The sequence below is a fragment of the Passer montanus genome, unplaced genomic scaffold (genome assembly GCF_014805655.1).
Source record: "Passer montanus isolate IOZ18808 unplaced genomic scaffold, ASM1480565v1 scaffold19, whole genome shotgun sequence".
NCBI classification, from domain to species: domain Eukaryota; kingdom Metazoa; phylum Chordata; class Aves; order Passeriformes; family Passeridae; genus Passer; species Passer montanus.
In genome coordinates, this window is record NW_024366480.1 from 6,080,049 (window position 1) to 6,095,473 (window position 15,425).

General features: G+C 34.7%; 1 protein-coding gene across 2 annotated transcripts in view; it reads left to right on the forward strand.

The window, feature by feature from the left end:
- Window positions 1-15,425, forward strand: part of ZFPM2 (zinc finger protein, FOG family member 2) — a 308,548-nt gene that overhangs the window by 66,859 nt on the left and 226,264 nt on the right. For both annotated transcript variants that reach the window (XM_039706304.1, XM_039706305.1), the window contains one exon: window positions 6,030-6,131. In XM_039706304.1, coding sequence (XP_039562238.1) covers window positions 6,030-6,131 — 102 coding nt within the window. The remainder of the gene's footprint in view (window positions 1-6,029; window positions 6,132-15,425) is intronic.

Below are 15,425 nucleotides of genomic sequence, written 5' to 3' on the forward strand. Positions count from 1 at the left end.
TTGCTTGCAAAGAAGCAAAGTATTGAGGTGATTAATATAATCTGAAATAAAATGCAGTAGATTAACTTGTTCAAGTGCTGGTTTCTTTCAGGTATGTTACCAAAGTGATCATCTGAGGGCCAGACTTTGCTCATATTTTCTGTATTTGTCGAGTAGGGTGTCTCAGTTGATTTTTATGGGCTTCACTGAAATTATTTCTGATATATATCAGATTAATTGATAACAGTCTGGTAGTGATAACACCACATCTCTTCCTCTGTCTCTCTATCTCTCTGTCCTTGCCAGGCTTGTAGAGTAAATCCATTTGTATGGCACTGTACCCACTGTAGTTGTTTATTTTGTCCTTTTATCATTTGGCAAATATGAAAAAGTGTGGAAACATCCCTCTGATATTTTTTTAATATCCTTATTCTCACAGTTCTACTACCATTCCAAAAGCTGATTTTTTTTTTGCATTATTTTATACCCAGAATGATTTATATCTGCAGAAACCTGGATTGTCAATACAATTATAGTTTAAATAGATACATAGGATACTTTAAAAAGAGATAATCCACAAGAAGGTTAGTTAAGGCCTCTTAGATGTCATTAGTATTCTTAAGAACAGTGTGTGCTGCTAAAAAGTATGTTACATTGAATGAATTAAGAATTTATATTTTAAGTTGTATATGGTTTATTTCAAAGTTACTGAGTATGGCTTTTGAAAAGAGGTTCCTGGCAACAATCCTCAGTTTACAGTGTGTTTCTTAGGATTCAAGAGCAGGATTATCAGTGTGTGTAAGCTCTGTTACTGGTTGCAGGCACTGAGATAAAGCAAATAACAAAGGGCAGTTTTTGATTGCTGATCTATAGTTTCTGAAGCTCTGGCATCTAGTTCGTATTTATAGTCTCAGAATCCTTGTTTGGTTGGATCTAGAATTACTGCCACTGCAGACTGTGGCAGAAAGGGGCAGGCTCCCTCCCCCTTCACAGCCTCTGGTCTGTCACCATCCATGAGGTTATGTCCTTGCCAAATGAAAATATACAGTGAGCGACTCCCCAAGTCTTTGCATTGCATCTCTTCTCTTTTGGCAATGCAGAGTGCTACAGTCTTTGCAGCAATTTATTTCTGTACTGATTTATGATAATTGAGAAGTGATGTTTCACTCTGAACAGCTGTATGGGATGTTAACAATTTGAGTTTACATTTATGCTGCCAGGAAGAGGGAAAACAAACTGAATTTCAAACTTTTATTGTTCTCTCACTCTAATAGAATCTGCTGTGTGCTTTTTGTGACTGGTACAGTCCTTCACCCAAAGCTATTTTGTCTGGTGATAAAACCATGAGTGTATGAAGCTTGCACGTTTTTCATCTCTTTTATGACCTTATCTTTTGTGAGCGGCTCCTGTGAAGGTATCCTAACTATAGGAAGCACCTGGTAAACATACATGATATCTATGCCCTGATAAGCAGTTGTGAACAAGAAAGTAGATCTGTCAGTTCTGAACTGTTCATTGTTAAAAATACTTTGTTGATTTAGCTGATTGCAAAATACATTATAGAGTGCCTAACAGCTGCTATAACCTTCCTAGTCAAGAAAGTTCAATAGTTATATTGTATGAGACTTTCTGTAAGAGCCTAGTACTGATAGGAACAACATGGATTAAAACAGCAGGATTGAGAAGAACTGCTAACCCATGTGCTTCTTTAAAATACCACAACTACTTGTGGTACAAGCTGATTAAGTACAAATTGGGAAGTCTTTAATTTGTTAAAAAGATTAAAGTGAAATTACTTGTTAATATTCAAGTCTCCCTTTTCCTACTTGTCAGTGTTGTCAGAGAAGTTGGAGTTCTCTCTCTCATGCTTCTGGTAATATGTCTCTTTTACAGTCTTCAGATTTCCTGACCAACTTTAGTACCTTGAATTACACTGAATTGTCTATTGGATAAACATTAGGCCATTTAAACCACATTAAAAAAAAAACTTGAACTGTTTTTGAATGCTGTCAAGATGAAGGTCAAGATGAAAATTCTATCCACATTACATATTGAAGTTATTTGAATAAGACAGGGTTTTTTTGCTCTTAGTTAAGCAGTATTTAGTGTATTCAGCATTTCAGCATAAGTCAGAGATTTGTTTCCCCCAACTTTAGCTGACTAAAGATAGGTTCCTAGTCTAAGCTGTGTGTTTAAGAGGATGATTCATTTCAGCTCTTTCAGACACCAAGAGTGGTCTCATATCTCAGGCATCCTAGAATAGGATCAGTCACTCAGGAGGTTTCTTTCTTCCCTGCTCTAGGAGTGTCTACGTAAGTAGTCTGGACTAGCTTAACTTTCAGGCATCTAAGGTTAGAGGTGATGAGTTCTGCCCAAAGTGTAACTTCAATACCAAGTATAGAGCAGTAATGGAAATTCCAGTAGATTTACTTGACTCATGACTGAACATAGTTTATGGTATTATATGTGCTTACTCATAAAAGCATTTTTTCATGCAATGGTCATTTAAAGGACAAAATTCATTTACCAGGCTTGGTTGCTAAGAAGCAACTGCCTAAACCTGCTTAAATAGAAGCAGGTTTTGGTTCATTTTAGAGTACTTAGACCACTCTTTGATGTTGATAGCAAAAAGTTATTTATCCTTTATCTTAACTATAAATTGTAATTGAGCAGCAAAGAAAAAGTGTGAGAAAACTCAAAATAATGGGATTAGAAAGGAATCAACAAGTTACTAGCAAATGGGTAGCATATGTAGGCAAAAAGGATTTGATTGGACATGGAAGAAATAAATAATTAATGTCCTGGATCCAGTTAAATGTCTACACCTGTAAACTGAAGAAACATGTAATCAGTTGGAAAATAAATATAAAAAATAGTGTTATTGAGAGACTGAAAAGTAGTCAGTGACTGAACAGAAAGAGTAAACAATGGAAAGAAAATAAATTCTGAAAGGAAATAAACTCCTTTGTGCTAAACAAATGTTAGCTGCTAAAATAGCTTTAAGTATGGGGAAAGAAAAGAAAAAAAGCTTGAGGGATGTGCTTTGTTATCAGCTCTTCTGCTAAGCCTCCTTTTGGGTTTTTAAAGTTGCAGTGTCTCCAGCACCAAATGGATTGTCTTGGTTGCACATTTCAATCTGACATTGATGCTCAGCTGAGCCTGGGATAGACTTCACTCCCTGGTGGGTTTGGAAATTGACAGTAATGTACCATTTGCTGGTTTCACTAGCAGATTGGAGTAGTGTGGGGGAACAGGAGAAATCAGTGTGGTGATATTTCAGGTGTGTAATGCATGCACTTGGCAGTTGGGAATAATAGAAAATATCAATGAAAAAAATGAGAATACTTCTAGATTCAAAACAGTTTTCCTTAATGTAAATTCTACACGTTTTAACTTCTGTATTTGCACAAGACATGCATCAATTCATTAAAACTTGACTCTGAAAGCCATGTAACACTATACTTCATGAAATACTGAAAAAGCAAGTTAATGGAAATTTAAATCATCTACTAACATACATTTTCAGATTTTTCCTCATCTCCCAGATACTTAATTACAGTGTACTATAGTTTTTGTACCTTACCTGTTGTTCTGTCCTTTTGCTTTTCAACCCAATCTTTTCATTTAACTTCGTCCTTTTTTCATGGTAATAGTTTCATTTTTTACACTCTGGGTAGTTGCACTGACTGGAAGAATGCTGAAATTTGCAAGCTAACACCAGCTTGGCATATTTTATGACCTGGAAGAATTTAGTATTTTGGAGGTTCAATTGTCCAATTATCTGTGCTTCTTTTCTGTCTAAAAGAATTACTATTTCTAGATTTTGCTGTTGTTGTCCTGATTTAGTACATACAGCTCTGTTATATACAGTGGAAAAAAAACATTTGCATTCTATACGAAGAACATTCTAAGAACTGCCTGTGTTGGTTATACATCTTGAGTTAGAAAACAAGAGTTGCCCTTGCTGTGTATTGCTTTCCAACACTTTCAAGAAAACTAGCATTGATCATGCCAGGTCTGAACTTAGGAAAAGTTTCTTTTGTGTCTCCACTGAATGACAAATTTTTGCTGCTTTTATTTTCTATGAATATAGAAAAATGAAGGTAAAGTTGTCAAATAGGTTCTTCAGTCCACCCAAGGAAAGCAGAGGTCTGATTACTACAAAGTGACTACACAAATGCTAATTCAAAATAGGCCGGTTGCTTAAAAACAAATAATTGCTAAAACTGCTTAGCAGAAACTTGACAGCTTTTGCAGCACATGTCTATATTTAGGACTTTCTTCTGAAAGATAACTTCAGGTTGAACTGAAGCATCTGAATTTCAAATGCCTGGCTACCATTATACAGTCAATTTAACACAAAAATTATACTTGATATTTGTGTTGTATTCAAGTTTTATTTTACACACTGCAAGAGCATATGAATATTTTGGACTCTGTTTTTAGTACCACAGGTTCACTGAACTATACTTTTGTAATCAAACTCTGGAGTGATTATAGTATTGTGTTTGTGTGAGTAGTAGTTTATCAGGCTCTTAGACTTCATATTTGAAAAACTGTGTTTTATGAATGCTAGGAAGAATGTGTTATTATGAGAGTTTACATGTGCACATGAAGTTAATACTTTATAGTGTTTGTATATAATCATGTACTTGAAAACTCTGGGTCACAATCTTATCTGGTATAAATATAGCTCCAGCGACAACGTATGGGGATCTGGCATAGTTTGTTGTAATCACATTTCTTTACCTATGTTGCTAATTAAAGCTTTTGTTATCATGAGTGGTGAAAAAATTACAAGTTACTTCTTAATTGCTGTGCTTTTTGCTCCTTCTTGGTCTCCTGTTGTTAAATCAACAAAGGGTCTGATTTTTCAGTTTGTAAAATACACCATATTTGTTTTTTCTAGTGCTGTCACTTTTTTGTGGGAGATCATTTTTTAGCAAGTGTCCTTCAAGTTTGATAAAAAAAATTAAACCATAATCAGTCCTATTTGACTGAAGTAGTTAATTTTGTAGATTTTTTTCTTTCAATTCTTCTTGGTGTCTTCCTATGCATGAGTTCCTTGGATAGGTCAGTATTTAAAAAAAAACAAATCTACAAATGAGTAAAATCCAGACCTGGAAAAGCCTTTAGAGATGTCACTTAATGTGTTACTATGGCCAGAATGTTTTGTGTTAATACCCTCACCTACAATGTAGTTTACATAGTGCTTATTTCAAAGTATTTTGGCATGGAGCTTGCCTACTTGTTTACCTGCAGTAGGTAAACTGCCATTTTAACAAGCAGTTCTTCAAATAAAAATTAAATGGTCATCTCTAAAAATGTAACCTTATCATAATTTTGTGTGTGTCCTGTATATGACCTTGTTGAGGATAGTAACAGAAGGCAGACAGACATTTTTCAGGTACTTCTGGATGGTGAAAATCTGAAAATTCATCAGAAATGTAGCATTTCTTTAAATAAAGCTTGATAGGGACAAAAGTACTTTAGGAACCTGCTGGTATATTATGACTCTAAGGGCAAGTTTCTTGAATGTTGAAATATCATGGATTAGATTTTCACTAGTTTTATGAAAAAGCAAAATGTTTAGTGGACCATATTTTTGTTCTGAGTGTGATTTATTTTTATTTGCAGCACATAAGGAACATTCAGGTGTCAATTCAAGAAAACATATAACTGAAAGCAGATGTTCCTGGGGGGGTTACAAGCTGATTTCTTTCTCTCCTTTGTACATGCAGACTCAGTGACTTTATGTGCTTTGTTTTACAGAATTAGGTGCAAGTTGTGATTCTTTTTTTAACCATATGGAGTAAACACTGTTTTCCAAGGTTTTCTCACCATGGAACTGGAATAATCAGGGCTTCTTTGAGTCAGTAGGAACTCACAAATGTTTACATGTCTAATACATTTTTTTCATTTTCTCTCTGTTTATAGACATGCATATGTTGTCACTTAGGCATTTAAGCAGTTGTTTGGATATTATAGGAGCTTTGCTTTAAAGTCGCTATTGGAATATGTCAATACTGTATTTTTTTATGGTTTTTCAGGCAATGAAGAGGGCATCCAGGAGGCAGCAGAATCTGATGGCGATGCACGGTCAGAGAAACCAGGGCAGCTTGCAGTGGAGACTGAAGATTGGGATGGGCCAGGTAGGGAGAAACAACTACTGAAAGCCAAGAGAAATTTCCTGAACTAGACTTCAATATTTGTTAATTTCATTATTTTAGTAGATTGTTGTGCTTTGCACTTATTTTTAGTGGACTGTCTCTTTTATGATCCTTTGGGTTCTGGGGTATTGACAGGTAAGTACTGAGATGACATTCTTGAGTTAAAAAAAATTTCTTTTTTTACACAATTTTGTAAATTATTCAACATAAAATGCCTTATGTACTTGTTTGATGTAAAGAAAAATTTTCTTGCTGCTTAGAATTTTAGGATTAAAATTTCTCAACAAGTTCTTCCATGGTTGAACTAAGGGAGAAGCACTACAGCTCTGTTTTCTAAGGTCAGAAGGTCTCTTCTCAAGCTTTGTGCCAACATTTAACAACATGTTTAGTTAACAATTAGGTATGATGTCTACTAACATTTTCAAGTAGCTTTTTTTACCTGTTTGAGCCTGATAGAAATCATTTAACACACCTGGTCATTGGTTTCAGCGGAAAGAGAAACTCAGATTGCAGTCAATGAAGCGTTAGAACTTCACATTAAAACAGTAATTCAGGGTAACATTTTCTGCTATGTAAGTGAAGATGGTGCAAGCATAACATTGCTAAGATGTAATGGTAATATGGCAATACTTTCAAGTATCTGTTCAATATAAATATGTAAAACCTCTCTTGTACTGTAAAAGTACCTAAGGCAAAGGGGTAAATTGTATTTCTCAATTAGGCAATTCTGCAGTTGAATGCAGTGTTTTCATGGGCATGGACTTGGGAATAGGCCTTAAAAATCCATTATATTGACCATAATTTAATAAAACTGTTGCAAAATGTGGATCTGAAGCCAAACACGCTCTAGCAATAGCTGTATCTCTTATGGAAATTTTCCCACAAAAGGATGAGCACATCAGAAGAGAGTTCCAGAACCATTCTATCAATAATTTATAATGCAATAATAATATTTCATTATAAAAATTCCTATATTTCAATCACATTTCCATCCTTGCTTGATTTTGCAAATTGCTGTATGCTCTTCATGAAGAGAAGAACAAAACTAATGGCAATTTTCTGAAACCAGTAGCTGGAAAATACAATGCAAACAAAAATGAAGACATAGTATATCTAATTATTATGATATCATTTAAAATATTTTTCATGATGATACACAAAGAATTTGATATTCTATATAAAGCACTAATGGTGTTATATGAAAACAAGGTTTAGTATCACGCTACTGTACATGTAAAATAACGCAAAATATATATATGGATGCAGCAGAACAGCCTTTTCTAGCTGCATAGCAGATTTAAAGGCTGTCAGTATTTACCATATGGCTTATTTTAAATTTCATTATAAATTAAGTCTGTCTGAAATTTGTAATTTTTTGTTGCATGTTTTTGTGTATTTCAGCATATTTGAATGTGCATTTTGTAGTCTGTTACTGTTTTTTATATTTGCTATCTTATTCAGAAGTTTCTGAGATATTTTCTGATACTATGGAGCAAAAGGAGATCTTTTCATTTTGTTGGAAAAAAATTCAGTTAAACAGTACGATAAGTGTACTTCTGCTAATATTTACTGATGGTTTTGACATGGGATAAGATGGAAATCAAAGCTGAGTGCGGAAAATTTCTTTTGACTTCTGAAAACTGATGACCACCTGATATAGATGTATCAGCATCTATATTTTATTTAAATATTGGTTCTTTATAAGGGTATAATACGTGTAAAAAAAATGAATGGATATATAACACATCCCATACTCTACATCACACATGAAATGAAGTTGACATGGAAAAAGAAGCAATCAAGAAGATAATTTTCAACCATGCGGTACAAAGATAGCATTTTCAAGTGTTTTGGAAAACACCAAAACAACAAAGCATGAAATGTTTTGCTTATTTAGGAACATATTTTAGTGCAGCACAAACAGAGCCATCAAAAACTTTGATTCAGAAAATTTACCAGCTGTCAGCAGAGACACAACCTCAAAGGGGAGATGATGATCAATTCTTTGTTATCTGCGCTGCCTCTGGTCCCCTCAGCTTCTCTGGTAAGGAAAGTTCCATCTCTGAGAGGTGGAGCCTCTCAGAATCCAACAAATGTGTTCTGCATGATGCAAGTTGCTGTCAACTGATAATGTGAACTGTGACAACTCAGGAATTTATATAAATAGTAGAGCTGTTTTGTTATTTTAATATTTTATGTCTTTTTTTAGCACTAAGGGAACATAGCGTGACTTTCAGAGCCAGTACTTGTCAAGAACTGAAAAATTAAGCTTCTGGTATTAATTAGAGTTTTATTTTGTTTGAAAATTTGGATTGTCCACATCCTTAAGTCTTTGTAATTAGAAATTTCTTAAAAAAAAAAAAATCTAAAGTTAAATGTGCTGTAGCCTTCAAAGAATGTCTGGTGAAGCAATATTTCAGATCAGATTCTTGTGACCTTCACTGACCATCAAGGAATTTCAAAGATACTGCCTACTCTGTGTAGCCACTTTGAGGGTTACCTGAATGTTTTTCAACTACCCTCAGTTTTAACTGTTCTTATCTTCAATTTTTAAAAATTCCTGTTTAGTGAAACTGCTCTGAAATAACGGAAACTTAGGTCAGTAGACTGTCTGTGAACACATCGTGAAGGGCCTGATCCTTTTTCTGTTATAGCCAACAGCAAAAGTCCAAGGAATAGAAAGCAAGAACAGCAAGACTGGGTTTAAATGCATTTTATGTAAAAATACTTAGTTTTTAAATGTGAAAGCAGAGGTCTTTTTTATGGTCTTATATCTTCTGTTTGCCTTGGTACATGCAGTTACATGGTTCTGTAGCTTTGTATTATTGTTAGGATGTCAGTGCATGTGAGGGCAGTGCTTTAAGACATAACAAACAGAAAGATCTCCTACATGGGTTCTACAGATCACCCATCATATTAGAGAACATGATCATTCTGGTTTCTACTGAATGTATGTTTCGTGCTTCCATAGCAGAACTTCCTTAAAATCTCTGAAAATTTTAGATACTGGGCGCCTCAATTAAAATGTTGCTAAGCCAAATATAAGGAAGTGATATATTCAATGGCATCTTGAAAGATAAATTGTTTATAGATTTGGAAATGAGTACTTGTTAATCATTATTCAGTGGTCATGCTTGCAGTGCTGGATACAAGTTCTGTCCACCATACTTTTCATTGTAAGAGACAGCAAATATGAGCTCTATCAAAAAGGAGAAAAGGTTTGAATTCAGAAGGATGACTTATGATTTGGAAGACTTTAAGAACAATTTTTAGGCTTTCCAAAAGCTAAAATAAAAAATGAAGGCAATGTTGATAATGCCTAGAATATAATTTAGAAAAAAAACAACCAGAAAAATCCAGGTGGATGTGACCAGATGCTCGAAGCTATAATCTGAGGCTAAAATAAAAAAAAACAAAAAAAGAGGAAAGGAAGAAAAAACCCTAAAAATCTATCAATAGCTTAATTAATAACAGTAAGATGACATTTTAAAATGTGGCAAGAAAAAATAATTAGAAAATTGGTATTGATCATGATCATTGATAAATCATGACTCAATAGTTAGAGGGGACAGGTAAAAAGGTAAAGTAATTATTTCTAGTCTGCTTAAAACATTTGTGCTGGAAAGCCTATTTGACTGTATGTGATGACTGTAGTTCTGTATTAGGTAATTTAAGGAGTGTGATGGTTTGAGTTTAACTTTTTTAGGAGCTAGATGACCCAGCTCTAGTGATAAACTTCAGTTCTGAAGAGGTTTTGAGGTTTTGATATGATTTCTCAAATGTGTTCAAAACCAGTAAAAGTTGGTGTGCGTAGTGACAGACCTGTCCCCATGGCAGTGGTCCTACTGGAAATAAGGGGATAAGTACTGTAGGATGCTTTTATTAAGAGGGAGTTATAAGAATGCCAATCTGTATAGGCTTATAGAAAAATATGTCCTGAAAAACCAACATAATCCATAACGTGAGCTAAAGTATAATTAGTTTTTTGTAGTATGTTTTAAATTTTTAAAAATGTTGAATAATGGGTAGATATTGCTATTGGCAGACCTGAATAACTTGCGATGTTAGCTGCAGAAATATTTTGGTTTCAGAGTGATTAAATATAAAGTTATGAGCTTATGAGAAGGTAAATAAATACTTTCATAGAATTGTTACAATTGTAAAAGACCTGTAGGAGCATCAGAAAGCAGGGTATCTGAAAATGTCTTAAGATTCAGTGAAATGGGGTTGAGCCCAAAGGGAGGGTTATGGCTAAAGGGTGTGTTTGGCTTCTCAGATTACCTTCCTTGTCTGGTCAGCAGTCTTGTTTGATGCTGAAACAGGGTTCTGTGTCCTGTGGTCACACTTCAAGAATGATGTTAAAATTTGTAACAGGTTTAGAGAAGAGCCACTAGATAGTTGAAAAGACTGGTATTATGGAAAAGTCTAGGTCCTTTCCCTATTTATTTTATCAAAGATATATTAAAGTTATATTAAAGGGCAATCTGATTGCAAACTACTTTAAATTCAGAGCAAAAATCTGATAACAATGACCACCTCTTTCTAGCAAATATCAGAGGATTAAATAGATGTTGAAGCTCCAAAGTTTCAGACACAAAGAATGGATTTTAGTGCTTAAAAAGTCATTATTGAAACATTTTATGAAAAGTCACTTATCTGTCATTAGAAATATTTGCATTCAGGATGAGATACTTTCCTAAAGAACATTATCAAGTTCTGTTGCAAACACTGGACTTTAAAAATGAGATAGATTTCACTGGGGCAGAAATTAGACTGACTGACCATGATAATTCCTTGTAAATAATATGCAATTAATAAATGAGAATGCTATCTATCGCTTTTATAAATATTGTACTATTTGGGTGCACTTATAATGAATAAGTACAAGCAGGTCTCATATAAGCTATTCCCAATTTTTATTTCTTCAGTAACTGTTTACTAAAACTATGTAAAGAATGATAACTTCTTTATGCTTTTCTCTATTGTGTAATTCTCAATTACTCTGTAGAGATGAAACAAAACAACAGAGTTTAAGACAACACATACTGATTTTGTAATGTGCAAGGGAACCATTTTCTTCCTGTTGGCAGATGGGATGCAATTTGCTAGCACTGACTAAAGCAAAAAGTTTTTCCAAATCCAGTGCACCACCCTGTGAGCGCCATTCTTGTGACTTTCTTCCTGCAATTACAACAAACAATGAGTGCTTCAGCCATCAGTGAAGTTGTATCTGGCTTTTAAGACAGAGAAACATTGTTACCAGTTGAAGAACTAAATGTAGGGCATTTCCAAAGGTGAAATTAATGCCATTCAGAAAAGTCTTTGTTCTAAGGAAGAACTGGATCTCTTTCTTCTTAATTCCTGTGCACTACACTAGATTGTCCTTATTCCTTCTGTGAGCTCTTACTTTTATAAGTCATAAGGTTGCATGTCTTTCCTATGGGCTTATCAGAATGGGGTGATTTTGTCAATTGGATAGCTTGAAAATCAGTCTCTGAAGTTCTTTGGAATTGTATCTGAATTCTGCTTAGAATGTGAGAAAATGTGATTTGTCCACATTTCCAAAATGTTAAAAAAACCCCAAGTGAAAAAAACCCCTGCCATGCAGTGTAAAAGGCCTAAAATTTTTATTGGCAGTTCACAGTGATTTTTTGCATGTATTATTTGCCTTTATCACCACATAAAGGGAAAGTTTTCCACGTGTAAAATTCTGCCTCCAGTAAATCAACCGGATTTCTGGTAGTGACAGTAATAAATCAGAATGAAGTTACAACTCATGTTACTCATTTCAGCAGACCCATCATCACTGGTACACATGTATCAGAGAACAGTTGAAAAAAGAACTAAGGATAGTTAAATATAGCACGTTATAATTTCCTTTAATTACTCTTACAGGTTGGTGTTTTTCTTAAAATGTATCAGAAATGTTAAGAAAAATGGTATACTGGAAATAAAATAGCACTTCAAAATGATATTTCATTGACCTATGCTGCTGTTAATATTCAATAAAAGATTGAAACAGGCTTTCATGTAAATTCTGGTGTATTGCTTTAGTGAGTTGTAGATCAGAAAATTGTAGTGAACATTGGGCATACCAGATTCACATTTTTACCTGCTATAAAAGGCACTTGAAAAAGCTTTTCTGTATAGATTTCCTGTAACGATTCGTAAGAATCATTGCAAATATGTATTGATTGTTGGGTTTACTCTGCATTATTTAGTAATACTATAAAAAGTTTGTTTTACAAAACAAAGCTGTATAATACAGAGTGGAATGGTTGGTAGACCACTGCAAGATGGAAATAGACATTAATGATAGCCTTCCCCCTCCCCCCCTTTTTTACTTATTTTTCTTTTCTTATTTTCTTTTTTAATTTTTCTTTTTTTTTTTTCTTTTTTTTAATTTTCTTTCTTTTTAAACCAGTCCTAAGAAGGACTTGGAGATTACTGTCCTGATTTTGTTTCCTTTTTGATTGGGGAAATGTGGTAGATTTAAGATCTTGGAAATGCTATTTGATGTAAATTAACAAAAATCCATGAAACATAGTTAACCATAGATATAGTCTGACAGTAAGAAGAATATTGTGAAGAAGCAGAGGAAATCATAGAACGACTGTGTGTTACTCTGACAGTGAATCGGTATTATCTCTGCTATCAGATAATGCAGTTATCATTAATTTTCACATTTGCATTTCAATCTTTGGAAGGAAATGACTCTTGCCGGATGAAGATAAGAGCTCTGTACCACTATAATGAACCATCATTTTATCCCGATGCTTTGTATCCATATGAAAATGAGGCTGGGTGGTGTGGTATGTGAGGAGGCGGTGGTGGGGGGGTCACGGAAACATTATAACAAAGTGTCAAAAATCACCACAGACTTTTGGAACCCTTAATGAAACAAGAGGCAGACTAAATAAATCTTCTGTAGTGAAGTGGATATTGGATTAAAAGCAGAGAGCTGGGCTCCGAGGCTCCAGGGGTTGGGAGGGAACCTGGTTGAAGCAGGGAAGGATTTCTGTGGATCTTGATCTGGTTTCCATCAACAATTTGAACTAGGAGGAGGCCATTTGGACATAAAATGACAAAAGTAAGGGTCTAAGACTCGTTGAGTTAACCTTTGCACTGCAGGTCTTGTTTTGACACTTAAATTCTTTTAAGGGAGGTGCAAATGCTCATAGATTGCTGTCTTGTATTTTGGATTATGGTATGAATCTGTTTTAAGGAGTTACCACAGCTTGGCATTAAATGCAGGATTTTAAATAATTATCAGTCTTGTATATAGAATTTATCAAAGTCATCAAGGACTGCAGTTTTCCCAGTTCTTTTTCATGCATAGCCCCGATTTGTGTTGCTTACCTGAAACTTGATCTGCAGACGTCTGCATCAGTCCATTTTAGGTCTGATTCACTAATACCAGTGTTACTGAAATATACTTGCACTATGTTCAACTTGTTTAACCTTTATGATGTAGTTAGTACTTAGTTAGTCTGTAACTTAGAGACTTCACAGTATATAGATTTGCCAAATTGCCAAATATCTTCTAAAAACAGGAACTCTTGAGGTTTGCCCTGTTGCCCCATTTTTTGTAACAAAATCTGAGTTTCTTAGATCATTAAATGATTGTAAGAACTTGTATTTAAATATGTGGTATTTAAAAAGTAATTTTTAGTGTGAAACCTGGCACCATTTATAGGAGCATGAAGATGTCAATCTTGCTGTGACCAGCTGGGATTGATGAATTATTCTGTTGGCTGTAGCAGCTGCTTCCTCTTGCAGACCTTTCTCTGGGTCACACCTCTCTCTCCTTACATGATCAGAGTCTTTGCTTCATAATGAGAGGATGCAGTTCTAAGAAGTGGAAGGAAAAATACTCTAGTCCTGTGTTAATATATTCAGTAGTAACAGAAGGGGAATAGTAAATAAGTGTTAAAATGGTGCCTGTCATGATTTTGGTTGAGGCCAGTGGTCACTCTTCCCAAGCAGATCCCAAAGTGCAGAAGCTGCAGCATTGCAAGGAACATTCTCCAGATGTAGTTTGTGTGCTGACACCTGATTAAAGGCTAAGGAAGCCTCCCAGCACAAAAACATGGCTGTGCTTGGCCTCCATGCCCAGAGCTGTTCTTTGCCCTGTGTAATGAAGCTTTTATTTACGTTTGACATGTGTAGTGCAGAGGTTCTCTGTTGTTCAAGGCAGTTGATATTGTTGGTGGGCTGCTCTCTGTACAGGCCTGAAGGATGAGAATGTGAGAGCATCTGGGTGAATTCACATGGAAGTAGCAGCCAAAATTTCACTGTCATCTTTTCCTTGAGCAGTTTTGACTTTTCTAGGAATGAGGCTGTTGCATGACCTACACTGATCATGTATAATAGATGGGGAAAAATTTTACATATGGTCACACCTGACAAAATGAAATTCTGCCCTTTAGCCAGAAATAGTGGTCACCTTGGCTTTAAGAGAAAATTGAGGTGAAAAATAGTGACTCTAAATTCATAAGAATAGGCAGTAATAAATTTTGAAAACTGAGACATATTTCTTGTTATGATGTCACTTCCTGTAGTGACTTCTGTAGCATCACTTTCATGATGCATGGTGCAAATATTGTAGGATTCTATAAACCTGGAGACATGGATTGTCTCATTTGACTTGCAACCTAAAATTCAAAAACTGGTGACTTCATCACTGAATACTGGAGCTGTTGTCAAACATTCCAACTGTTTTGTCAGTTGGAATGCCATTTCCTTATCATTGTATTATTAACATAATATTCTGTATGATACATATTGTATAATTGATATTATATTATTATTGTTGTTATTGTTTACATATATATGTAAATTTAAATATAATTTCAAAATCAGTCTCTATAGAAATGAGCCCGGTTTAGAAGTAACATCTTGCATATACATTTCACATGTGGAGAACTTCAGTTTTATTTAAACAATTAGCCTTTTAGAATCTTTTCAAACTCAGAACTTAATTTTTATCCAAGTCAAAATGCTTCAGGAAAGTGAAACTACCTAGAACCTTCAAATATATTAGCTATTGTTTGGTTTTTTAATGGCATTCCATTCATTTACTATTTCTGTTTTTTTATTTGTCCATTTGTGAAATATTTATTTGACATAGCAGTGTTTTTGATTTTCAGTGTGTTAGGTGTAAGTTATTCTTTGGAGACCATCTTGATCTTCAGGTGGGTGAGTTTTTGGGTCAGGGTCATGGTTGAGAAGTGGCAGTCCCTAATTTAGTGCCCCTCCTTCTCCAACACTCACTCT